Source organism: Zootoca vivipara, chromosome 1 (assembly GCF_965207765.1).
Source record: "Zootoca vivipara chromosome 1, rZooViv2.hap1.1, whole genome shotgun sequence".
Taxonomy (NCBI): domain Eukaryota; kingdom Metazoa; phylum Chordata; class Lepidosauria; order Squamata; family Lacertidae; genus Zootoca; species Zootoca vivipara.
In genome coordinates this window covers 92913796-92940810 of record NC_142582.1, presented here as the reverse complement: position 1 = coordinate 92940810, position 27015 = coordinate 92913796, and the positions used below count along the sequence as shown (strand labels likewise).

Here is a 27015-nt window from a genome sequence, read left to right as displayed (position 1 = left end):
CACTTTTTCTCCCTCTCTTAGTCTGTTTATCATTTTCTCATTTCTCCTCTTCTTTATCTGCCATGCTAGGTATTTACTAGGCTTATTTGCGAACTCGAAACTATTCTGTCTCCATGCTCTAAGTCTCCATTCCATTTCTTGTTCTATCTTAATTTTATATTCTGGTTTTAGTAAGCCAATTTCTTTCTTTAATTTCCCATTGTTAGGGTGTTTATTCAGTTCTTTCTCCTTTTTCTCTAGTTCTTCCAATATTTTATTCTTCTCCTTCTCTCTTTTATTTTTCAATATTGCATTTTGTTTAATAAAATATCCCCTAATCACCGCTTTACTAGTGTCCCATATGATCTTATTATCTGTTTCTTCTTTGTTGTTTCGCTCAAAAAATTCTCTCAGTGTTTCTTTTGCTCCTTCTACAACTTGTTCGTCATATAACAATGTTTCATTTAGTCTCCATCTTCTCATTCCTATCTTCCATTCTGCTCTTAAATGTAGGAGAATGGAGTTATGATCTGATAGTGTTCTCGGTTGTATTTTAATTTCCTGTATTCTACCTAACATTTCTGTTGACAACCAGATGGCATCGAATCTACTTGCCATATTTTTAGAATCTGAGAAATACGTATATTCTTCTTCTATTTCGTTCTTAAATCTCCAGGCGTCTTTCATATCTATATTTTTTACTAAATTAAAGAAAGTTTGAGGCAACTTCCCTTTCAAATTTTCTCTCCCCTTCCCACGAACTGCCAACCTTCTAATCAGCAAGCCCTAGGCTCTGTCGTTAAACCCACAGCGCCACCCACGTCGAGACCAACTAAGTTTCTTTACTACAGCAGCCTTCCATTTGTCTATTTTTAATAGCACAACAGACGAGACCAGTTCCTCAGGTCCTTGACACTTGGCAAGAGACTGTCAAAAGATTAAAAAGTAGGGTGTGAAGATAAAAGGTCCAAATTTCAAATAGAATTGTTGGAAGGCAGAGTGAAACTGTTATCAAAAATGTACAACTTTTTATTAGAATGGTTTACAAAAGATGAAATGACAAAAGATGTGATGATAAGATGGCCAAGGGATTTTGGGTATAACAATGAATATGATGTGTGGTTGAAATTATGAAATGAAACATTGAAATTTACTGCATGTACCGCTTTGAAAGAAAATGTAATGAAAATGATGTACAGATGGTACTTAACGCCAGTAAATTTAGCTAAAATGTATAGGATGAGTTTGAAACATGCTGGAAGTGTAAAGATAAAGATGGTGAATATTATCATGTGGTGGACATGCGAGAAAGTAAAAAGATTTTGGGAAATGATATACAATGAGTTGAAAAAGATGTTTAAGTACACCTTTCCCAAAAAACCTGAAGCTTTTTTATTGGGATTAATGGGAGAGGAAATAGCAAAGGGAGATCAGAGACTATTTATGTATGCTACAACTGCGGTGAGGACTTTATTAGCCCCAAAATGGAAATTACAGGAGATACCGACGATTGAGGAGTGGCAGACGAAAATGAACTGAGATGGGTGAATATAAGATGGGATGTAATTATTATTATTTTTGTTGTTTTTTGTTTATTTGGAAAACTTAATAAAAATTATTATTTTTTAAAAAAAGACACTTGGCAAGAGACATGGTAATTATGGAATGCTCATTTAGTGTCAAGTGTGCCTTCTATCTGGCATCTCTGCAAGGCCTTCATACATCTGGTAGTGTCAGCCGTAAGCAAACAGCTGCCTTCAAAAATCCTCTTTCCTATTCCTTTTGCAAAGAAGAAATGATCTCTTCTTGAAACTAGATTGAACTTGTGTTTCTGGGAATCAACAGCAGTGCTAGTGAGGCTACTCTTTTACACTAGATGTGCAAATGGCATTGGACCTTTAAGGCATCTGAGTGTAGACATGTTGCACAAGGCCCGTCCATTAGCATCACAGTATGTGTGCTTGAATTGTAAAAGTCAGGTTTTTTTTAACGCAGCACTTTCTTTAAACTCAACGATCAGCCTGGAAGCAGTTCTGAGCTATCCAAATGCAAAATTCCATTTCCGTTATTTAGAACACTGAGGTCTTCAGTTTATCTTCCTTTGCATGCCACCTTCCCTACTGTCAGCTTCAATATAAATTACCCAGCCAAACAGTGTTGCCAACACAGGAATCTAATCTTTATACCAAAGTAGCTATCTTGGACCATCTCCATCATTTTTAATCTTTGCTGCTATCTGGATGGAGTAGAATGTTAGCCAAACAGCTGTTTCTTCAATGGCTGAATAGCTGAATAGTCTCAAGATAAGGAGTCTGTTCCAGCAGACAAGGTTGCCTTTTGTAAAAAGCTATAGTACTCTGTTATCTCTCCTCAACAGGCTAAAATGCAAGTCCATGGTGCCATCCTGTACAGCAAGTACGTGCTCTCAAATACATTTTCACAGCTAAGCAGTGAATGCCAAATCAACAACAAGGTAGATACTAGACTCAGTGAGAAAGACAGGGACAGCTGTATAAGCCATAATCATAAGTTACAAGCTCTGGTTATGTATCTGCACAGTAGCTGTTCCGGAACATCTATCATCTAGAGAATTATTCATCAAAATGCAATGACAATGAAAAAAATATCTTGTATATATGGCAGATATTTTTTTGCCATCTACCTTTTCACATGCAGTCCCTTGCACCATCTTATCTGCTGGTTGGAGGATTCATCAACCCTTTGCAACAGATTTTCAAGGGATGTGGGGAGACTGACAAAAATACCACCACCAGTTTCCACTGGTGGGAGCATTAACAGAACTCTGTTTATGGTATACTCCTGTGAGCTGAGTCTCAGTTAGGATCTAAGCCAATGTTATTAACAGTAAAAGATAAAGGAGCACTATTAGGTCTGTCATTTATCTCATATGTCTACAAGCATGTTATCAAAGATATTGGGGTACAGTACTAAGAATAATTGATCACAGTTGTTCTTTTAGGAGAAATAAAAATAAATTGTCCATCTAGATCTCAACTCCTCCTTTCTATTAAAAAACAGAAGCATCAAACTGTGATATCTTTAAAAGCAGAACATATAAAAACAGAGAATGTGGGGTGTGGGAGACGGTGAAAACTAGCCTAAGGCACACACACAAAGCATCAAATCATGTGAATCATGTATTGTATACAATTTTGAAGGGAAATGGTGTGGCAATATGTACAATGCAACATAGCTGAGACAATGAAAAATCACCCAAAGTGGCTTATGGAGCACACGGATAGAGATTTGGGGGGGGGGGTTGCTTAGTTAAAACATACAGATTGACTCATGCTTGTAGAGCAAGTGTGGGGAACAGTTGCCTCCCAGATGTTGCTGAACTACAACTCCTATGACCTTGGCCACTGCCCATGCTTGCTAAAACTGATGGGAATTGTAGTTCAGCAAGTCTGCAGGGTCAAACGTTTCTCAGCCACTGTGGAAAGGGGCAGCAAGTTAAAAGGTAGCTTTTATCAAAGAAACTGAATGCAACTACAGTAACTTATTTTGGGGGAGTTAACTAACTAGTTGCCAGCTATGAAAAGCCACAGCATCAATGGAAACGCAAAGCACTCAGCACTTTTTCCAGCACGATATGCAAGACTACACTGCCATCTTCAGACAAGAGATGGGAAATGAAAAGAGCAAGGTTTAATACACTGAGTCAAGATCATCTTTCTCCGACTGACTAATTCACTAAAGAGGGGGGAAATTATGTGCACTGCTTTACATGGAAATGTTTCCATCTTATATTTTCCTTTTTATTACCCATTAGATACAACAGAAGTGAAGCATAAAATATCATGGCTGATATAGGGCTGCACAAACTTTCCCACATGGTAACAGGCACCTCCTGTAACACAGACACAAGGAGGAGATAAGAAGCATCTGTTTCCAACTTTAAACTAACCAGAGTTCCTAATTATGTCAGAATTCGGGGAGACTCTTATTTTGAAATTCTGGTTTGTTCAAACAAGCCAGGATTAAGCCATGGTTTATTATCCTGGCTAGTTCAGATGTTAAAGGAACTTTAGTTAGCAGATAATTCTGATCTTCTTGCAGCCATGCCAGAATACTAGAAGGGAAGGTCTTTTATTTGTGTGCATGTAACACAAAACTAGGGATGCGGGTGGCACTGTGGTCTAAACCACTGAGCCTCTTGGGCTTGCCGATCAGAAGGTCGGCAGTTCAAATCCCCGCAATAGGGTTAGCTCCCGTTGCTCGGTCCCAGCTCCTGCCAACCTAGCAGTTCGAAAGCACGCCAAAAAGTGCAAGTAGATAAATAGGTACTGCTCTGGCGGGAAGGTAAACAGTGTTTCCATGCGTTGCTCTGGTTTCAGAAGCGGCTTAATCATGCTGGCCACATGACTCAGAAAACTGTCTGCAGACAAAAGCCGGCTCCCTCGGCCTCTAAAGCGAGATGAGCACCAGAACCCCAGAGTCGTCTGCGACTGGACTTAACTGTCGGGGTCCTTTACCTTTACCACAAAACTATTTCAGAATTAGGCTAACGACATATATCCCAGGATCATGAGGATAGTAAAATAAGTCATTTTGTATAGAGAACTCTCATGGTATTATTGAAGAATCATAAAAGAGATGATGGGAAGCATATAAAAACTCAGAGCCTAATTTTATGTTGCGGCAGAATTTAGGATCATATTTTGCACTCCCAGATTTGCAGCCATTGATGATAGTAATCAGTGCTGTAGAAAAACTGCTGACAGTAGTTCCTAAACTCCCCCCTCCATCAGAAAGGAGTTTGCAGACCAGTTTGAGAACCTTTGCTACAATTAATGCTCAATAGGCTTAACCTTGGAAGGCATGTGGTGAAGAGTTCAGTAAGGTGGTTCGTATATTTCATTCCTCATATGTCAGCATGAAGCTATCCATATCTTATTCAGACAATGCACAAAATATGTGTTATTACTAAAAACAAGTACAGATCAGGAATGGAATGGAACATTTGGGTGGCTTTTGTGATAAGGCTTTTATGCTCCTTGCCTGCTTTTATATGATTATTGCTTCACTATACACTGCAGTATTTATTGCTCTGCTCTTGCTTTCAAGTAATTAGCAGACATTATGCTGAGGAGTGCAAGTTAAGGTCAAGCAGATGCCTTCACTGGTGGCAGGTATCTCGCTAGACAATCCTCAAACACATTCATGGTGCGGAGGGTTTTCTGGTAGCAGATGGTTAGCTGTATTTGTGGAGTCACATCTAGTTTATTATGGCCTTTCGTATTATGTTAACAAACAGTGCTTGCAAGAAGCCAAACACTCTCCAAGTTTATTGACTCATAAAAAGAAAAGTGAATATGCAAGACATGCTCCCCTCCGCCATTTTATTCGGATGTGATCCCTCCCCCCAAAAAATAATAATAATTTATATTTTATGGAGTTTGTATGAAGTGCTGAGCACTAGAAATCTGGTATCCTGAAGGGCCAATTCTGCAGCAACAAGTCATTTCCTCTGCAATCCTGTATAAGCTAAATTCCTATGGACTCTTAAATACGTTTGAGTTTCTCAGTAGCTTACTGCCTAAGAAATGTAAACACAGGTCAGCAATTCAGTAATTAAGTTACCTTTAAAAACAAAAAGTAGGGGGGGAGAGGGGACCGAGATCAGGAAAGGCTAGCAGGGTCTAAGACAGGATCTCTGCCTCAGTGTTGAGCAGCTATCACATAATACTGTGCTCATTACTTTATTTTCTTTACTATAGCTCAATACACATTGGTTCACCCTTGGGGGCGGGGCGGGGAGAGAGGTCTTAATTGCTACTGAAGCCCTGTGAAGAATGTTACTGTTGATGGGAAAGGATTGCATCTGCCCATTTTGCTCCAAGAGACACCTGTGTGTTGCATTGCAATCTATATGCTTAGGCTTGACCAGTGCAATCTGTACATTACAAAATTTGAGTGTACAGACTGCATGGATCAGCCATACAAACATGATGTCCAACATATACACATCAGACAAGGCAGATGTAATCCCATTCCCTTCATCAAATGTGGTATTTCCAGTGGACTTGAGTTCCTACAGTTAAGCAAAACAAGAATCACTGTTAACGAAATACAAATACAATAAGACACAAACTAAGTGCTCTCTGGAAATATCTGAGAACTGGAAAACGTATTCAGAAGAGGGTAGAAAGGACTTTTTTAAAAAAACAACTTACCCTTGGGCTCACTACAGACAGGAAGGACGGCAGCTCTGTGATTTGACAACACTGTTTCCATGAGGTAGCTGATCGTTGATGGATGATGTAATCAGAGTAGCCAATTACTGCTTTACAGTGGCCCGTGAACACAAGGTTCTAAAAATTGATGAAATTAAAAATGTTTTGCGAAGTTTTTGAAGAGTTTTTTTCATAGCAGTTGTATCCTAATATCATAAAGGATACAAATGAACAATTCCCAAATATTTAATTTGAAATATGGACCTTTTTTCCTGAGAAGACATTCTGAGGCCACTACCACGACTGATTAATTTTTTCTTCAGCTTTTACAACTAATGAACAATTACATTGGGCAGAATTACAACATGCAATACTACTAAGGAATGATTTCTACTAGAAAAGAGATCAGTTCACATATCCTGTCCTCAGCGTTTAGTTCTGAAAGTTCTAATCCTTAGCCTAAGTACTAGGAGAAATATTTTTTTGTGTATACAGGCAAGACTCAACTAACGCTGGGGTTATGTTCTGGGGACAGCACCTAAAGCCAAAATCGCATATAGTTGCATTTGATGGTGCAAAGTCATGTCCGCCCCCTTTTTAATTTTTGCTAAGTGTGTAAAGTGGATTGCATACAAGTTAAATGCATGTAAGTTGCAAGTTACCTATATACGGTCATAGCTCGTTTTGCGGCTGGGATCCGTTCCGGAGCCCCGGGTGCTAGCCGAAAAGGATGCAGGGCAAAGCGCATGCGTGAGCGGCAAACCTGGAGGTAACCCATTCCGGTACTTCCAGGTTTGTTACGGATGTTCGCCGGAATGGATGCTAGACGAGGCGGACATTCGCAGAGGTATTACTGTATACACACATGTAAAACACAGACACTAAGAACCTGTAGCTCTCATGCAATCTGGTTTTCATATGATTGCCCATGGGAATATGTGAGATTGCTGGTGGGTGTGGGAACGTAAGACGAGCCTGCTGAATCAGGTCAACGGTCCTCTAGTCCAGAAGCTAACTAGACACCTTTTGTAGTCCTGCAAGCTACAATCCAGCTACAAACACAACTGCACTCTGCCCACCTGTATTCAGAGGCATAATGCCTGCAGGGTGCATATGGAAGCAACAGTTGCATCAACTGTTTCAGTGTATCTGACAAAGTGTGCATGCACACGAAAGCTCATACCAAAATAAAAACTTAGTTGGTCTTTAAGGTGCTACTGAAGGAATTTTTTTATTTTGCTTCTATGCAAATATATATGTAAAAGTTTTTTTTAAACTGCAGTGATCAACTCTTTGTAATTAAAGGTTCTCTCACTCATCCTGGTCAAGCTAACAGTACCTGAAGTACACTGGAAACCTGTTCAAGTTTCCTTTATGCATTATTCACTCTAGTCACTAAATTTAGATGAAAAACAAGTCACACAATGTCCTCCTTGTAATGTAATGCTAAACCTTGGGCTCACACTCTCCCCAAGTCTTTGGTGGAGTCATGAGGAGAAATAAGCTTTTGTTTCTGCTTAAGATTAACTGTCATGTCATTCCAACTCGGACAAACTGTGGTCCATCTTAACTACAGTTAGTTGAAACAGGCCCATTTCGAACCATAACTTTTGAAGCTAGCTTGCTTCAACTAACCATAGTTTAGGGTTAGGTTAGAACAATAAACTGCAGTTAATATAAAACAAAAGCTTTAGATCTCCTTCTTGCAGTCCCTCATTGGAGGGGGAGAAAGAAGGGAAGAGCACAAAAGTCTGAGGTCCACTATAGTAATATTAAATCCCACGTTTAGCACTGCATCTGAATGCAGCCACTAACTATTGCCAATCTTTGTTGTAAAAGGAGCACCAGTCAGTAGTTTAACGATTCAAACACTAAGTACATAGAATAATTTGAACAAAAGGATTGCCTGGTGCAGAATCTTATTTTATTGTAATCATTAATGCCAAATGGTTAACACAGGTTATGTGTGGGTGGGCTGGAAATGCTTTTCCAGCATAAAAATATTTTTAGATACTTAATACTATTATTTGCTGCTGCAGGTTTAACACTGATGCGTCTTACCGCTTTCAATGGTTCTAATTTTTCCACACCGAGAAGCTTCAATATTGGGTAGGATGTAAATAATTTGATTAAGTAACTAAATAGCACAGAGTATATACAACCCTGACCACATTATTCCACTCCATGATATCATCTTTCTTTCTTTACAATTTCATTTAACTCAAGCAGTTTGACTTGCATACAGCTGAAATTATTGCTTACCTGCAGCAAAGTGCAGCTGTGCAAGTTGGGGGAGGAGAGGGGGAAATCGACATCCAGCAGGAAATCTTTATTCTTCAGACGCTGAGTCTTATGCTGGTCATCTTCTTCTGGTTCCCTCCAGAAACGAAAGTGGTGGAGCCTGTAGGCAGCTTTCAGAGACAGGAAAAGAGCTAACCATCTGAAAGAAATCACAGTAGACATTCTTATTCATACCTCTGCGAACAAGAACATAAATACAGGCATACCTCATTTTATTGTGTCTCACAGATATTGCTCCTTACGAGGACGCGGGTGCAGATGCAGGCAGCCCGGCTGCTTCCAGGGAAGGGAAGCTCACCGCCACCCCTCTTCTGGCCATGGAAGTGGAGCTGGTTAGGGCTGGAGACGGGTTTGTTCCCTCCCCCCTTGCAGCCAGGGGGCCCCTGGCTTAACAGACTACAAAGTGTACACATTTTATATAACAACAGCAATGAATCTGTTGTTGTTGTCGTCACTATGACCATTTTTAACGGCCGATTATAGGTTTTGTCATTGTCCAGTATTCCAGCATGGAATATATATAACTATCAGCTGTTAACATTTTGCAATGACAGATGCATGAACCCATTTTTACAGCCTATTTATATACAAGTGATTTTTTAAATAAAAACACACATCCCTCCCTCCTGGTCATTGTTTTAAGATTCAAACAGAATTGCTCACCTGGCTAGATGTCCCTGATGCATGAGGTTAGCAATCTCTGCTGGGGAAACATCAATAAACCGTAGGAAAGAGAAACAACTCTCTTCTTCAGCACCTATAAAAGTGACACAGCTGAGAATAAGCATCTGCTACAGGAAACAATAGACACAATACAGTGCTGAAAAATGCAGATTCCATCTTCTTAGTACCGAGCTACAAAAGGTAGTTAATAATAAGAATTAAAACTACCATTTTACCGGGTGCTAATATGTTCTATTTTGAAGTACAGTCGTACCTTGGCTCCCGAACGCCTTGTGAGTCGAACGTTTTGGCTCCCGAATGCCACAAACCCGGAAGTGAGCTTCCTGCAGCCAATCAGAAGCTGCGCCTTGGTTTCCGAATGTTTTGGAAGTCAAACGGACTTTCGGAACGGATTCCATTCGACTTCCAAGGTACCACTGTACTATGTTCAGTTCTGAACAGGCTAGTTTAAGCTCAATCTCGTTAAATGAGAAGAATTTAAAAAACTAAGCTCTGAAAAATGAAGTATTTGCAAGATAAACCAATAGAAGGAAAAGCTCTTATGAAACAATGGGGGAAGCAGTGATGGTATATACCAATAGATTTAAGAAGACTGCAGGGGGTCAGACTAGAAGCCCCTTGGGGGGTACCTTCCAACTCTATAATTCTAAGGCGAGTTCAAAGATGAACAATTGTTCATTTATTGAGGAGAAGGTGATAAAGATTTCATCTACAGAAAGGAAATTTGGATTAAACATTAAGAACATTGAATGAATGAAATCTTTATTACGGCCAAAGGCCCACAATATAATCTTATGGAACACAATGTACAAAAACACTGGGCAAGACAGGATAAAATAAAGCAAGAGTAAATAAAGTTTAAAAAGGACTTAAAAATTCAATACATATAAACAGATATAATTTGCAATAATTCCTTGGATAAAATAGATGGAACAGTACGTTTGTTTCGACAAGTTTCCGCTATAAATCGGGTAATAGAACAGATTTTCAGTAATCATGAAGTAAACCATTTTTCCTTTTGTATGAGAGAACTGTAACCAAATATCTTGCTACTAGCAGTGTTCTGCTAGGGTCGCTGTCTTGTAGCAGATATGTTAACTGAGACTCCAAGTTCTCAGTCAAACTTTCTGTTATTAAGGGAAGTAGAAATCTGGTCCGGGAGTCTGTGTGCAAGGGACAACAGAATAATATATGATGGAGAGATTCTATAGTTTTGTTATCACATGCACATAATGCTGAAATTTGTCCTTTAGTAAACCTATTGCCCATAACGTTGGATGGAAAAACGTTAAATCTTGCTTTAGTAAAAGCAAATCTGTGGGCCGCAACAGATAAAGATGACAAATAAGATGGAATCTGCGGTGTAAGCCGTATACCAAGATTCAGCGGTGAGCATGTACCACTTCCCATTATGACATTTTGTTGGAGATCAAACTCATCTAGTTTTTGCGTAAGTGTTCTTTTGGCCGAGGCGAGATCTAGTTTCAATAGGTCCGATGGAGACAGTCCATAGGACACGATTTTTGTATGTATCTTCTCTGCCCATGGGCTAGCGAATTTGTCTCGCCAGAGACATTGGATAAGATAGAGTTTTGAAAGTCTGTGTCGCAAGGACAACCAATAACAAAAAATACGCCTCCATAGGGCGTTTTCTAGAGAAGGGATTTTTAATTCTAAGCGAATGGCTGAATTGCTCACACACTGGGGCAGTTTTAATAGACGTCTCAGAAATTGATTTTGGACTATCTCCAAGGACATCAGGTTTACAGAGGCCCCCCATAACGGGGCAGCATAGGCCATTGTCGCGATCACTTTAGCATTATATACCTTTAAGGCTGATGGGACATGAAGAGCTCCGTCAGAAAAGAAAAAGCGCAACAGTGCGAACGAAAGAGCTTTGGCCTTATTTAGGGTATATGCGATATGTGCCTTCCAGCCCATGTTGTACTGGAAGTAGACACCCAGATATTGAAATTTGTGAACCTGTTCAATGGGTTTCCCCTCCAGTTCCCACTTATAGGTTTTCCGACTTCTTGAAAAAATTAGAACCTTTGATTTGGCTTGATTTATAGTAAGGAAATTTGATTTACAATATGAAGCAAAAATTTTAAGGGCCCTCCTAAGTCCGACTCTCGAGAAAGAGAGAATCACGGCATCATCCGCGTATAACAGCAATGGACATCTATAATTTGCCAGGCGGGGGGCGTGGATGACTAGTTGGGATTCGGCTAAGGGTGCCCTCATGTCACTGATAAATAAATTAAACAGGAAAGGGGCTAAAATACACCCCTGTCTGACTCCTCTATTGATAGATACAGGATTTGTAAGGTCACCAGCAGGAGTGATCCTCACCCTGGCAGCCGACCCTTCATGGAGTTGAATCATCAGCCACAGTAGCCTTCCATCTATGCCCCAGCGTGCCAGTTTTTCCCATAATAACCTTCTAGGTATACTATCAAACGCGGCCTTTAGATCTATGAAGGCCGCACAAAGCTGGCCTCGCGTTGGGAATGAATATTTCCGAGCTAAATGATACAGAACTATTGCATGGTCCGTAGTTGAATGATTTGGTCTAAATCCAGCTTGTTCAGGGCCAATCAGCTGGTTTTCATCGGACCATTGAACAAGTCTGGTTAAAAGAAAACGTGCATATATTTTCCCAATAATTGACGAAAGACTGATATTTCTGTAGTTCCCCGGATCGTCTGGGGAACCTTTTTTATAGATTGGTACTATGATGGCATCCTTCCACGTTTTTGGTATGAGACCAGTGGCATTTTTATGGCCTCCGCTGGGACCAGATCGGGCCCGGGGGCTTTACCAGTTTTTAGTTTGGAGATTAAGTCTAAAATTTCATCCGGTTCAGTATTTGGCCAGATGGGTAGGTGCTTGATTAAATCATCAGAAGAATGAGTAGAAGGTTCTTTTTAAGAACATTGAAGTGCAAAACAGTTCAGCAATGGAATAATCCATCTAGAAGGCACTGCCTTCCTTGGAACTTCAATTAAAATAAGAATTCTAATCCTAGTGCCAATAAAATGCCTTCCTTCACATAATGAAATGAGCTAACTTCACCCTTATATTTTTCAACCTACCTCTCCTATGGAAGAGAGACTGCTGGATGTGGTCTGGAGCAAAAGGAGAAAGTAAAAACTGCAACCACCTATAAATTGACAGAAGAATAAAAATGGGACAATTTAAACATATATTAATTAACTCCAGTTCAAAGTTTTGTTTCTTTTGTATGCTACCCTTCCTCTATGGAGCTCAGAACATTGTTTTTGCCTAACAATGCTGTGAGAGAGATTAAGCTTCTATTCATTCACAACAGCTAAAATCCATGAGTTCACAATTGTTTTCTCTAGGCTACAATCACTCTACCAGAGAAGATCCCAAAATGGCTTCAAAAAGTACCAAGAAACCTCTTCCCTGTTGCCCAGAGAAAGGACTTCCTTGTTTGTTTTGAAGTCATTTTTTAGTCTTCCTTGGTGCATTTGTGACTTATTATTTCTCTACATCCCATTAACCATAGCTGTGAGTGGCTGATTTTTCACAAAGCCATTGGTTAGAATGGTCCCTACATATTTTGCTTTGTATCTCTCGTTCTACAGGGTCTTCAGACTTGCTTTTGAAAAAGGAAACAAAAAATGAAAGGTTAGAATCTGGATCCCCTGCTGGCTCTGGGTCCGGTATAGCAGGTTCACCTGTATCTTCCCTCTTGGCAGGTCTGCCAACATTGCTTACCTGTCCCGTGAGTGGTTAAACACCCTGATTTGCCCATGACGGTAGAGAAACTTTGAAATCTGGTATGGCTTTACTGAAATGTGAAATGGAGACCAAGTTTCTTGTCGTTCAAAGAGTTCTGGATGATTGCAGACCTATAAAGGAAATTTAAGTTGTCAGAAACTGCAGAGGGAAAAACCTGTGTATTAATTCTCCTTAATAGCTGGAAAAAACCTGGACAAATTGCGAAGCACGTCCTTAATAGGACTACTTGATTAAAAGTGGTTTGAACATAGCAATTTAAAAAGTAAATCATTGATTAAAAGTGGTTTGAACATTGTAATTTAAAAAGTAAATCATTGATTAAAAGTGGTTTGAACATCGTAATTTAAAAAGTAAATCATTTTAGGCTAGGCACATGTGAAATCTAGGCAATATAACTGCGTTCTCGGTTGCCCATCCTGCTTTCTTTCCAAAGGATTCACTCTTCTCAGCACAAATTAATTTGTATTGCGTGAAATGGCTAGAACTTCAGCTGTGACCTATTAGCTGCAGCATACAGCCACAACTAAAGACTGACTGCAACTTGTTCAGTGCTGTACTTGAATGTAATGTAGGTATCTGGTCATTTTTGCTGAAGTGATCATCAGACAACCATATTAGCATGACAGTATTCACAAATCTCACCTTCCGAAACTGCATGACTAGATTCATGAGGCTACTGGTAGTGTTCTGTGCTTGCTGGGTTGTACCCATGGAGGACTGCAAAAGGTCATCAATAGAAATTTTGTTCTTCAAAGCCTGGTACAGTAGTTTTTGCCGGCTGGTTTGCTGGCAATACATAAGGATCTCAATCTTAGAGAGAAAGAGAGAAAGAGATTGAAGCATATTAAACTGTTATTGAGAGAAGCCAATAGCAGAGCCAGCACAACCTGATTAAAATTAAAAGGCTTTCCTTGATAAAAAATATTTTTAAAGAGTGCACAAGACAGAGAGTGTAGAGATAGGGCTTGCTAAATTTTCCCTGGGAAGGAACAGCATGGATGAGGTGGCAGCTAATCTTTCAAAACTGAAATCCAGAAGTAGGGAAATGAAACAGAGAGGCGGGGAATGGAAACTAAGCCAGCAAATGTTATTTGTGAGATATCATGATGCATAATAGTCAATGTTATGGAATAGGCATAATTTTGTGGACTGAAAAATGTTAACCGTAGCTGCATGACAGAGCATCAGCCTAGATGCTCTTGGTATGATAATGCAAAGTCTTCTTTGGACTTTTAAGTCTGATTTTGCAACATTTGATTGTTGCACTGAACTGCTGCTCATTGCAAATCAAAATCAAAATCTACTCATACAATTACTACATCGACAATAAAAAACTAGGTTTCACTACTTTCATTTTCATTAAATCGTATCTCATAACTATGCTAGCAGTGACCAGTTTATAAAACTGAAGTGATGCAGCCAAGGTCTTGGATCTGCAAATAAGTGCATTCTGATAATTGACAAAATGGTTTGGATACACAAGCTGACAATACAGCATCTGTTCATTAACTGACTTTGCTTTGTAAAGACTGTTCAGCTTTAAGGATTTTTATGGTCATATTTTATATGAATGTACAAGTTTTGAGAGAAGATGACAATACCATTTGACTGTGCTGGTAGAAGTTCAATAACTACTGGAAAGGGAGAGGCCTTTTGAATTCTGATTTAAGGGAGAACACGAAAACTGTAAAGCAAGATATAACTAAAGCCTTTAAAAAATGGCAACAACAAACATGAGGGAAAACAGAATTTGATTCTGTTTGGCACCTTATCTGACAGCTCGTTTTCCACATCTTTTTTGATTCTCCTCAACATGAAAGGCTTCAGGATCATGTGCAAGCGAGAAAGCTGATCTGAAATTTGATGAGAAAGAAACAACAACCTACAATTAAAAACTTGTCAGTTTGCATTTCTTAGTACAGAAAGTATTGATCTGATGTGTAGAGATCTTTCCTATTCTAATTCATTCAAGAAGGTTCTGGAAGCTTCTCTGTGTGAAACAAACAAGCAAAAGGTTCATGATGTTTGGGCTATTCCTTCAGAGAAGCTGACTACAGCTGGCTTAAACTGGTCATGTTATCTCTTTTTGTCAAGGTCATGCTGACTATGGGCCAGAAGGAGCCTGGGTCTCTCTCTTTTCTATCTCTTTCCTTCTGGTGTGGTGTTCTGCACAAAGCATGCTTAATGTTAAGGTTTAGACTTATTATAGGTTATTGTAAGTTTCAGTGAAGTCTACTGCAACTGGGCTTCTTATGAACAGTGCCAATCCTGAATGTATTGGATTTGTGACCATTATGCTCATTTGCCTTCAGTAGCAGTAAAGCTCTGCTGGGTGAAATATTAATTGCCTCTGGTCTATTTTTGGCGAATCCTGCAATGTATTTAAGTTTTTACTCTGCCAACTACAGTCATACCTCGGGTTACGGCTGCTTCAGGTTGCGAGTTTTTCAGGTTGTGCACCGTGCTGAACCTGGAAGTCCCAGAACGTGTTACTTCTGGGTTTCAGCGCATGCTCAGAAGCACTGAACCGTGACCTGCGCGTGCGCATATACAGCGCTGCGGGTTGCAAACGCTGCGGGCTGCGAACGTGCCTCCTGGACGGATCACATTCGCAACCCGAGCGTCCACTGTATACAGTCGTACCTTGGAAGTCAAACAGAATCTGTTCCAGAAGTCCGTTTGACTTCCAAAATGTTCAAAAACCAAATTGCGGCTTCTGATTGGCTGCAGGAAGCTCCTGCAGCCACCAGAAGCCCTGTTGGACGTTCGGGTTCCAAAAGAACATTCGCAAACCGGAACAATCACTTACGGGTTTACGGCATTCGGGAGCCAAAACATCCGAGTTCCAGGGCATTTGGGATCCAAGGTATGAATTTACATTAGAATTCTGCTGTGGATCGATATTGAGTAGAATTCATGACAAAACTAGGTTCTACTATTTTGGTTGGAATTTAGCCAAATTTAACAGTTGGGCCAGCAGTGACCAGCTCATAAAACTGAAGTGATGCAGTCTATGTCTGGAAACTACTAATGAGCACTGACAATTTAAGTTTTGAAAATAACATGAAGTTGTCATAACTAGTAGTTGCAAAGAACCTTATCCTCCATAAATGTGTATAATCCCCTTTAAAAGGTAGCCAATTTGGTGTCCATCACTAGATCGTGTAGGATTGAATACTCAAGTTTATCTTTATGTTGACCTAGGAAGTATTTCACTATCCCAAATCTCAGACACTGCAGTATTCTCCTTCCCTATGTGAAAAACTGCTACTGCTGCTCTTGCCAAAAACTCATCTGTAGTCTTATCTCAGCTTCCACAAAAACAATCCTTAGCAACACATATTAAGTCTATCTGAATGTAGAGTTAAAAAGCAATTAAGGAACAGTTCACAATTCATTTTGGTCACTGTGGGCAGTTCTGCTCAAGCTGCAGAATTCTCATGCAGAAAAGACAGATTCCTGCACAATACTCACTCTCATCAATGGCCGATTTGTTCTCTGCATGGCTTTCGATATCTTTAGAAAACCACTCATTGAATTCCTCGTGCGAGTCAAACAGTGTTGGCATAATGAAATGAAGCAAAGCCCAGAGCTGCAACATAAGAGCAAAAGTAAATACGAGAAGCTAGCCCACCAAGTAAGTATACTATAGAGTCTTGCCAGTAACTCTGTCGCCACTTAAAAGGAAACCTTTCAATAACTATGACAGAGAAGCCCCTCTCCACATCTGATAGTAGGGTGAAACAGGTCTTTCCCTTTTCTAGTTCCAAACCCAACCACTAGGCTAAAGCTATGGGCACAGAGTGAACTTCAGAAAGAGAGGTCAGCAAGAGTGCAACTACGCAGATTGCACTAAAATAATTCTGTTTTCTATGAAAGGAGTCTCAGAGTCACACACGTCTGGGTCACTAGCAAGCTTCTCTGCTGGGAAACGAGAACAGGGTGCTGTAAATAAAGAAGCAAGAACAACCATCTTCCAGATGCGTAAAGGAAGTGCCCTGACTGTGATTCAAATGCAGAATGAAGCTTTCCTGCCAATTCTCCCACCCTTCATAGTAAATTTTCAGTAGATGTATAAAGGGTGACTGGGTGCCTATTTGCACTTCAGTAATAGCATCCTTTGCTGCCTCATTCATAGTGGGTGCCCCCTTCTGGGACCCTGAAGAATAAGGAAGGGAGAGAGCAGGCCATGTGCAACTAACCCAGCAGTGTAACAACTAAGATTTTGCATCTTCTAGAACTGTAAGGATAAAAAATACCATCTGTGACCAGTGAGTGTACCACAAGCTGAAGCAGGGGCCATTTACACAGCTATTCAAGGGGTTTCTGCTGAACAGTTAAACTATCAATATATGTAATCTGTGCAGCACCAATCAAAATTTAAGCAACTTCATTATCCTAGTCAGTCAGCTTATGCAGATTTTCAAAGTCTATAAGAAATTGTGAAAACACAGAATCATTCATTGATTCTTTGAAAAACCAATTAATTGGTCTATCATGCATCTTTAACACTTTTCAGTCCAATGAATGGGATATAATACTTCCATTCATTTGATCCCTGGTTACTGTTATGGTACGTGTCCAGGAACATGGGAACGATATGAGCACACATATGTGGGTTTCTATTAGAAAAGTTCCCACTGCCAAAAAGGAGAAGCTAGCTTTTAAACAGAAAACAATAGAACTGTTGCAGCCCAAGCAACAAATTAAACTTCAGCCTGTGTGGAGTATTCTCCTGAAGCAAATATATTGCTTGTTTAGATACTGATGAGCATATCTTTGTTTATAAATTAATCTAGAATAGTGTGAACTGGAGGGAGTGGTGCATACCTCAGCCATGGTGTTTTGGATGGGTGTCCCAGTCAGCAAGAGTCTATTTCGGCACTGGAACTGAAGCAGAATTTTCCAACGAACGCTGAAATACCAATGTTATTTTAATTAATAGAATTTAGCTATGATAAAAAGTGGCAATAAAGGAAGTTACCACTTTATATTTTCAGAAAGAACATGAATGCATAAGGTATCTTCTAGGAAAGAGAAAGGACTACATATGATTTTCCTATCATGTTAAGTCCCTACATTCCATTTCTTTCCTGAAGTTATTCTAGAGATGCAACATAATGTAAACCATATGTTGTGATATAAACAATTATGTCAAACGTTAGGTAAAGGTAAAGGGACCCCTGACCATTAGGTCCAGTCGTGTCCGACTCTAGGGTTGCGCGCTCATCTCACATTATTGGCCGAGGGAGCCGGCGTATAGCTTCCAGGTCATGTGGCCAGCGTGACAAAGCCGCTTCTGGCAAACCAGAGCAGCACATGGAAACGCCGTTTACCTTCCCGCTGTAGCGGTTCCTATTTATCTACTTGCATTTTGACGTGCGTTCAAACTGCTAGGTTGGCAGGAGCTGGGACCAAGCAACGGGAGCTCACCCCGTCACAGGGATTCGAACTGCTGACCTTCTGATTAGCAAGCCCTAGGCTCAGTGGTTTAACCACAGCGCCACCTGGGTCCCTATGTCAAACGTTACTGAGCCATAAATACATCTGACCACTAGCTTCAGTCGTGACCCGCAGTCTGTAGTGGTGCTGCCATTGAAGATGGTGCAGAAGCTGCAGCTAGTAAAGAATGTGGCTGCTGGCTGGCTGGCGAGGCAGCCTATGGGACCAGGCATAGATGCTTCTGAAAGCACTGCATTGGCTGCCAGTGAACCACCAGGCACAATTTGAAGTGTTAGTACTAGCATACAAATCACTTTGTGGCTTGGGACCCAAGTACCTAACAGATTGCCTTCCCCAATGCAACCATATCAGACTTTATGAGAGGCAGGCGAGGCTACAACTCGGCTCGGTGGTTCCCCATTTATGGAATGCTTCCCCTGTCTCCCTCATTACTGACTTTCAGAAGGAATTTAAAAACAATCCTGCTTACCTAGGCATTTAATGGCAAAAAGATAATGTCCCTGGCAACGTTGAAATCATTGGCTGAGATAATGTTTTTAACCATCTTTAGATATGTTTTTTGTTAGCTATGTGTTTCCCAACCTGGGCTCCTTTGGAAGGCAGGTTGGGACTGAATTAATGAAATAAATATAATAATAATAATAATAACACCCAGGGATTGTACAATGTGCTACAGAGGACTCATAGGAGAACTAGGCTCTGGCCTTGTCCCTGTGGGAAGAATCACCACCTCCTCAAGCACCTTCTTGGCTGGAGGACACAGCCCTATTACTATCCTAAGATTCAGAGGAGAAGTCTCTCTCACTGTAGCCTGCCTCTCCAGTCCCGAAGGAGGCAAGAAACTTCTCCTCTAAGGGAGCCAGGCTTACTTCATTACAGGTTCAGTCAAAGTTTATAGTCTTCAGTTGGATCTACCGTGTTTCTCCAAAAATAAGACACCGTCTTATATTTATTTTTCCTCAAAAAACAACAACACAGTGGCTTATTTTCAGGGGATGTCTTATTTTTTTAATTAAGTATGGTACAGTTTAACCTACAAGGTTAAACTGCCTATCACTATGGCTTATTTTCAGGGTATGGCTTATTTTCGGAGAAACACGGTAGTGCTTGCAGGGACAGCGTCTTCTATGGCTGCTTCAGCAATATTTTGAGAGCTCTCCAAGGTCCTGCAGGTACCATGGATTCCTGATGTAACTACTGCCTTGGGACGCTGCCAGGTTTCTCACAGGAAAAGGACAGCTTTCCATTCAAGTAAGTTAACACAACCCCAAGAATTTCAAGGAGGTGGGTGCTACTGATCAATTTCAATTCAATAACTCATTAAGAAAGATTTTGGGAAAACATTATTGCATCCAGTTGAAAAAGTGAATTTTCCAGTCACAAACTGCCCAGATTCCTGAATCTGGGATGATAAAGTATGGGCACCTTGATTTACGTATCAAAATTTATACACCACTTGATTATTGTTGCTGTTGTTGTTTTAAAAAAATAACCCTCTAAGCTATCACAACATTGTATATCCAAACTAGGTCATGGCAGCTTGATCAGAGATGGAAACATATATAAGAAAAGAAGTGCAATATTAAGCATTTTAAGATAGTATAAATCTGTTACACCCGTGCTTCCTTTTCTATCACTGGCCAAAAGGACTTAAGTTTAATTTTTTCTTCTTCTTACCTAGAGCTACTTTTCAGTGCCTGTGCCTCATCTAGCACCATGTATTGCCACTTAACCCGTTGAAAATACTTCACATCTTGGACTACAAGCTGATAACTGGTGATCACGACATGGAAAGGAGCATCCTGAGTATACAAAGTCTTCTGCAATTATGAAAACATATTTTAGTTATATAAACTGAGTTTACTCGTCAGTGATACTAATGTAAAATATCTGTATTCAGGAACTCACACATTACATTCCCCACATTTTCCATATTTAATGCCTGAGTTAATGGGGGGGGGGGAAGAATCCACACACTACATTAAGAGCACTGTTGGTACTCTCCCTTAAAAGTAAACCTCCAATTTCCTAACTGGAAGGTCCTGTATCATAATGATTTACACCACGACATGTGGTTCTACCACTCAGGAAGCAATCTGCTTGCTATAGTCCAGGCATGTCAAACCTGCGGCCCTCCAGATGTTTTGGCCTACTACTCCCATGATCCCTAGCTAGCAGGACCAGTGGTTGGGGAAGATGGGAATTGTAGTCCAAAACATCTGGAGGGCCGCAGGTTTGACAGACTTCCACTTACATTGTTCTAAGAGTCAGGGCCAAAGTAATAGCAGATTCTTTCATAAGAAGAGCTCAAAAGTTGGAGCAGGGAAGGGAAAAAGTTCAGAACAGAAGCACACAAGGAAAGGGAAGAGTAAGCATAGATGCTGCAGTTGGGCAAGAGACATATAGGATATATAATGTGGAATAGTGAGAACTGGGACTTAAAGGACCATGGAAGAAGGAAGGCTGTACAATATGCGATTTAGAAGAAATACAGAGGTAGGTATTGTAGGGAAGATGAATACTGTATTAAACTAAAACTGAAAATGGGAACAGCATAATGGATAAGTTTATCATTTGTCCTTTGGGGATATATCTTCACAGTCTATTGTAAATGAACAAGAACCAAAAAGGCTTTAAAAATAAGTTAAGACGTACCTGACTCCAGAATTTCCTGATCACTTTTCGGTCGTGGGGATTTCCCCAGTAAGGTAGCACCTAGGACGTACACACAAATGTCAAGCAAACCCGAAGAGAAATGAAACTATTTCATATTTCTGCCCTAAGCAAAACACCCCTCCCTCAAAAAAAAAAAATCCAATAAAGCATTATTTTTCACGAAGGCAGCATCAATTTCTCTTTCAAACATAATACATTTAATGCTACGCTGCCATCTGCTGATAAAGATAGGAACAGCATAAAATAAATTATGAGTATGTATGTATACGGTATGAGTATGCATGTGTACGGTATGGGACCCAGGTGGCGCTGTGTGTTAAACCACAGAGTCCAGGGCTTGCTGATCAGAAGGTTGGTGGTTCAAATCTCTGCAATGGGGTAAGCTCCCGTTGCTCGGTCCCAGCTCCTGCCCACCTAGCAGTTCGAAAGCACATCAAAGTAAAAGTAGATAAATAGGGACCGCTCCGGTGGGAAGGTAAACGGCGATTCCGTGCGCTGCTCTGGTTCGCCAGAAGCAGCTTTGTCATGCTGGCCACATGACCCAGAAGCTGTCTGCGGATAAACGCCGGCTCCCTCGGCCTATAGAGCGAGATGAGCGCCGCAACCCCAGAGTCGGACACGACTGGACCTGATGGTCAGGGGCCCCTTTACCTTTATGTATACAGTAGTTTCCCTAGGGCGCTTTTCACTTTATGTGACAATTGAAAATTGTGGGGTTTTTTGTGATACATATGTAAAGTGTGAAGTAAAGACATACAGTCCCCAAACAGACATTGTACACATACTAAGGAGTTGCACTCCTCTGGCTGTTGTCTGCAGCTTGCTTAGGGACATGTTCTCTTCCCTCCACATTTACATGCTTACCACGAAAAATGGTGGTAAAGCCAACTGCCATGTATAGTGTGAAACAGCTTTAGATTAGTTCTAATAATAATAATAATAATAATAATAATAATAATAAATTATTTATATTATTTATACCCCACCTATCTGGCTGGGTTTCCCCAGCCACTCTGGGCGGCTCCCAACAGAATATTGAAAACACAATAAAACATCTAGGAGGACTTGTGGGCTAGGCACTGGAGTGATGGGACAATCTTCTCAGGGTACAAAGACCCAAAAAAGGGTTATTCACCAGAAATTTAGAAAACAATTAGGAAATTACAGCTAAAAAGGCCAGGGAGAAGAGGGGAGAGAATGAATCATAGAATCATAGAGTTGGAAGAGACCACAAGGGCCATCCAGTCCAACCCCCTGCCGACATACTTCTTAAAAGTAAAGGTAAAGGAACCCCTGACCATTAGGTCCAGTCGTGACCGACTCTGGGGTTGCGCGCTCATCTTGCATGATTGGCCGAGGAAGCCGGCGTACAGCTTCCAGGTCATGTGGCCAGCATGACTAAGCCACTTCTGGCGAACCAGAGCAGCTCATGGAAACGCTGTTTACCTTCCCGCCGGAGCGGTACCTATTTATCTACTTGCACTTTGACATGCTTTCAAACTGCTAGGTTGGCAGGAGCTGGGACCGAGCAACGGAAGTTCACCCCGTCACAGGGATTCGAACTGCCAGCCTTCTGATCGGCAAGCCCTAGGCTCTGTGGTTTAACCCACAGTGCCACCTGGGTCCCTAACATGCTTCTTACACCCTCTCAATTTTCAGTCTCAGCGTATATTCCGGCGTATAAGACGACTGGGCGTATAAGACGACCCCCAACTTTTCCAGTTAAAATACTGTTTGGGATATACTTGCCATATAAGAAATACGACCCAGCGTATAAGACGACCCCCGACTTTTGAGAAGATTTTCCTGGGTTAAAAAGTAGTTTTATACGCAGGAATATACAGTAACTTTGTGGAATCATTTCAAGAATGCTTGTTACCTTAAACCTAGGAACAAATCTGGCAAACTCCTGATGCCAGTTGTTTAGGGTGGAAGCCGGTGAAATAATTAAAAAGGGTCCCCAGATGTTCTCTCTCTGGAAGAGGAAAGAAAACTTAACTGAATGAAGCAATATCCGAAACAACATTAATATGAAATATTGTGTATAAAAAAATATATAGGGTATAAGGAAATTATGTAGAAAAATATATACAAAGCTCAGTTAAGATAATGGAGCAGTAGGGCTATAGATCGGGAGGGGGCTGACTAATACCAGGGAACACAGAAAACATGCAGCTATATAAGTCCTGGAAAGGCACTTAAGAATAGCAAAGCAGGTCAATTTGGGGGATGTATGGACTGAAAATAAATGTCAATGCAGAAATGTATAAGTTAAGGTCCATTTAAACCACATATTAAGTACAGGGGTTGTAAAAGACAAAGAATCCACCTACCTCAGCCAGATGTGCTAACAAGGCAATACTCTGCACTGTTTTACCCAACCCCATTTCGTCTGCCAGGATTCCATTGATGCCCTGCAAGAGTTACAGCCACTTTACAAATCTAGTCTGAGCAAGACAGACTAAAATGCCCAAGGCTAGCTAGAAAATCAGTAAATTACTGAAGCCCACTATCCTCCCTAAACATCAGATGCCATTTGAAAGTTCCATAATATATGATAATCTGTCAGGCTATCCCTGATACTATATCTTGAGTTGTCCTTATAAAGGATTTTTTAATTACAAGACTATGAGCCCAGTTCATCTATTTGCAATGCATCCCTTTCCTTGGAGCTATACCAAGAAGGAACTCGTCTCAAAGAACTAGCTTCAAGTAACAATAGCATACCTGCTCATAAAGGTTGGCCAGCCAGTTCATGCCTTTCAGCTGGTAGCCTTTCAGTTTACCATTGAAAATGGTAGGCTGTGGAATGTCCTCTCCTGCCCGGATAGATGGGTTGGCAAGGCTGTAACTTTCTCCAAAGCCGCTGCCAGACCTGTTGGCAGCCCGAAGGGCTGCTGCTCGACTCTCTTTAGCATCTTCATCAAATGACCGTGTCTAAACAAGGAGAAGTGGGGGGGGGAGAGGTTATAACCCCATGAAAACTTAGTGGAACACCATTACCAGTGGACCAACCTCAGTAGTTTCTACATGAGTAGAATCAGGGTTAACAAACTCATTGTAGTAAGATTTCCCTTTCCCTTGCTCATGCTTTAAAATCAGCAGAAGCCAGCTTTGTCATAGTTTCAATAGACACAGAATTCCAAATTAACAGATTTATGGTGCACAGACTAAACCTAGTAATATATAAGGCAAGCTTAAGGGCCCCGTTCCCGTTCCAGGCACTTTTCTCCTTTGTTCTTACCTGGGCCTGATGAATCCGATAGGCATCTTCGGCATTCTTCAGGGCCTGAGCCTTGTAGTAGTTACTATCTGAAAATACCACCAAATTTGGAAAACGAAAAAGTCCACATGGATTAATCTCAAGGCTTCATAGATAGGCCAAACACACACATATCCAAAAGCCTGCAATGCAGCAATGACTTGCATGATTCACCTAAATCATGCCAGAGTTCAGTTCAACTCCTTACCATAATCCTCCTGGGTAATGTTGACTACGACTCCTCCACCAATATCAATCTGCCTCTGGATAGAACTGTCTTCAAGTTTCCTCAAGATTTCCTCCTGGATTCCATCGTGTCCTATATCACGTTTGCGGCTCATGAAGTGGGCATACAGCTCAGTCTGTGTAATCAGGAAGTTAAGTTTTCTCTGCTGCCGTTTAGCCTAAAATAAGTTACAGAAGGACACAGAAAATCACAAAAGTGCTCACTTCGGCTGGACGTATACAAAAGTAACCTCAAAAGAAGTTAAAACAATACACGTAATTTTGATGACTGTAAACATATTGAAGACTTAATTATATCCTTGTACCATTTTAATATCAAAGTGATGACAATCACCCTACCACTGCAAAAACATTTGTTCTTTCTTGCTAACCTTGAGATGAAATCTTATGAAAAGGCACCGTATGGTAAAGTAGGCCTTGGCTGGATTATACAAAATTAAAACAGAAAATAGATCTTAGCGACAAAAACAAAAGTCATTTTCAGAAGAAGAGAAACACAACCAGGCCTTTCTTTAGTGGCTAGCATTTTGACACAGGAAAAGATTGCTCTTCAGGGCATGTAAAGAGATCTTATTTCTCAACTAAAGGAAAACCAGTATTATAAGTACCAGCAGCCTAGCACAGAAAATTGTGTTATGCAGGCCAAAGGACACCTGGCTTATCAGATGCACTTAAAAAGTATCACTCAGACCTGCACCAATGCATCCAGAAACATTAAAAGTATTTCCCCCAGGTCAAGGGTGAGGAAAGGTTCGCCCGCCAGTTGCTTTTGGCTGAGATGGAGTTCAAGAACACCTGGGCAGCCACAGGTAATCTAAAAATAACACTAAGAGGAGCATGGCATATTTTTTAGCTGGGAATTAAACAAAAGCAGTTAGATCACAATCATAAAAAGAAATAAAAACTAGTCTGCTGTGTGTTTCATTCTCTTGACATACAGAGCACTGCAATGACTGCAGTTGATATTTCGGTTCTGCTGCCTAAATGTTCATCTATCTGTGATATAGTCTCACCTCTCTCATCTCCTCATCCAGTTTGCGCTGCTCCAGTGCCTCCTTCTCTGCTCTTTTGCGGTGTTCTTTCTCCACCTTCTCGTATTTCTTCCAGTAAAGAAGCATCTCCTTCGTAAGGCGGCGTGCCCTCGGTAGTGTCTCCTTGCAGTTCTTTTGGGCTTGGATAGCTGCTCGGCGCACCTCTCTCATACATTGGTGAGCCAGCTACCAAGGGAAAGATAGGAAAGATGGAATTTGAAGACTGCTTGGAAATGGCAGCTAATTCAAAATACTGCTACAAGATAGCAAACTGAGACTGAGCATCAGAGTCATATTATGCCTGTGCTTCATCAACTTCACTGGCACCAGGTTAGCTTATAGGCCAAATTCAAAGTGCTAGCTTTGACCTATAAAGCTTTTTTACAGCTTGGAACCAGTATATCAGAAATATTGCCTGTCTCCAGACAATCGAGATGTCTTTTTCTGGGTTCCCTTGTGATCTGAGGTGCAACAGGTGGTTACGGGGGAAAGGGTTTTGTTTTTTTCAGTAATGGCACAAAACTGTGGAATGCTCTCAAGGAGGCTTGCCTAGTACATACGTTGATGGCATTTTGGGGCCAGACAACCCCTTTTTAATTTTTCCAACATCTTTCCTTCAATTGCTTTATCTGCTTCTTTTGGTCTTTAGGGGTTTTTTGTTTCTAATGATTTGAGTTGCATTTCTGATTTAGTATTGTAAGCCCCCGGTAATTTATTTGAATGATGGCATATAAACTCCTATAATACACAAACAGAATAATGTAGATTGAAAGGTTTCACATAAAGCAAGTTTCCATCTTGTCTTAGCATTAAAATAATGTATGGTGCATCTTACCTTTCGACTGTTGCTTAAAAACAGGTTTCGGGCAGAAACTTTTTGTTTGTATGCCTATAAAGAAGAAAGAGTTAAGGAAATCATTGCTTGGTCACATTCCTAAAAAGTAATTTTACTGTTTCCAAATATATCTGAATTACAATATTAAAGTGTGACTTATATAGACAGCTGACTATCATAAAAATGATCAAGCTATGGGGCATGCTACAGCTAAATAAAACACAAATAAACATTCCCCCTCTTGAAAAGCTATGATCAATATCACCAAGGAAGTATGTCGTTTGCCTTTAATTCCTGAAAACAATTTTTCCTCCTATGGTAAAATGACTAAGTTTCACTCTACACTTGTTACTCTCTTTCTTTTAACTACATATGTGGTGGATGGCCCTTGCTCCAAAAAGCGTGGTCGAAATTAAAGGGTTTAGGAAGTCAGACCGGACCAAATTTCATAAAATCATACACAGACTTTACTAAAACAAAACTCTACAAGAGAGAAAAACTCCAAATAATTACACACGATTAAAATAACTCAGAAGGTAAGAAAACAACAAACACTAACTTATCCAGCTAATT

General features: G+C 40.5%; 1 protein-coding gene across 2 annotated transcripts in view; it reads right to left on the bottom strand.

The window, feature by feature from the left end:
• INO80 (INO80 complex ATPase subunit) overlaps positions 1 to 27015 on the bottom strand; it is a 68336-nt gene that overhangs the window by 25458 nt on the left and 15863 nt on the right. For both annotated transcript variants that reach the window (XM_035111512.3, XM_035111519.3), the window contains exons 8-25: positions 26443 to 26496; positions 25590 to 25793; positions 24539 to 24734; positions 24313 to 24380; positions 23796 to 24005; positions 23402 to 23482; positions 22948 to 23043; positions 21048 to 21107; positions 20070 to 20212; positions 17760 to 17844; positions 16404 to 16521; positions 14697 to 14782; positions 13572 to 13739; positions 12906 to 13039; positions 12257 to 12324; positions 9141 to 9234; positions 8439 to 8616; positions 6177 to 6314 (exon numbers count right to left, since the gene is read on the bottom strand). In XM_035111512.3, the coding sequence (XP_034967403.1) occupies positions 6177 to 6314; positions 8439 to 8616; positions 9141 to 9234; positions 12257 to 12324; positions 12906 to 13039; positions 13572 to 13739; positions 14697 to 14782; positions 16404 to 16521; positions 17760 to 17844; positions 20070 to 20212; positions 21048 to 21107; positions 22948 to 23043; positions 23402 to 23482; positions 23796 to 24005; positions 24313 to 24380; positions 24539 to 24734; positions 25590 to 25793; positions 26443 to 26496 (2181 nt within the window). The remainder of the gene's footprint in view (positions 1 to 6176; positions 6315 to 8438; positions 8617 to 9140; positions 9235 to 12256; positions 12325 to 12905; positions 13040 to 13571; positions 13740 to 14696; positions 14783 to 16403; positions 16522 to 17759; positions 17845 to 20069; positions 20213 to 21047; positions 21108 to 22947; positions 23044 to 23401; positions 23483 to 23795; positions 24006 to 24312; positions 24381 to 24538; positions 24735 to 25589; positions 25794 to 26442; positions 26497 to 27015) is intronic.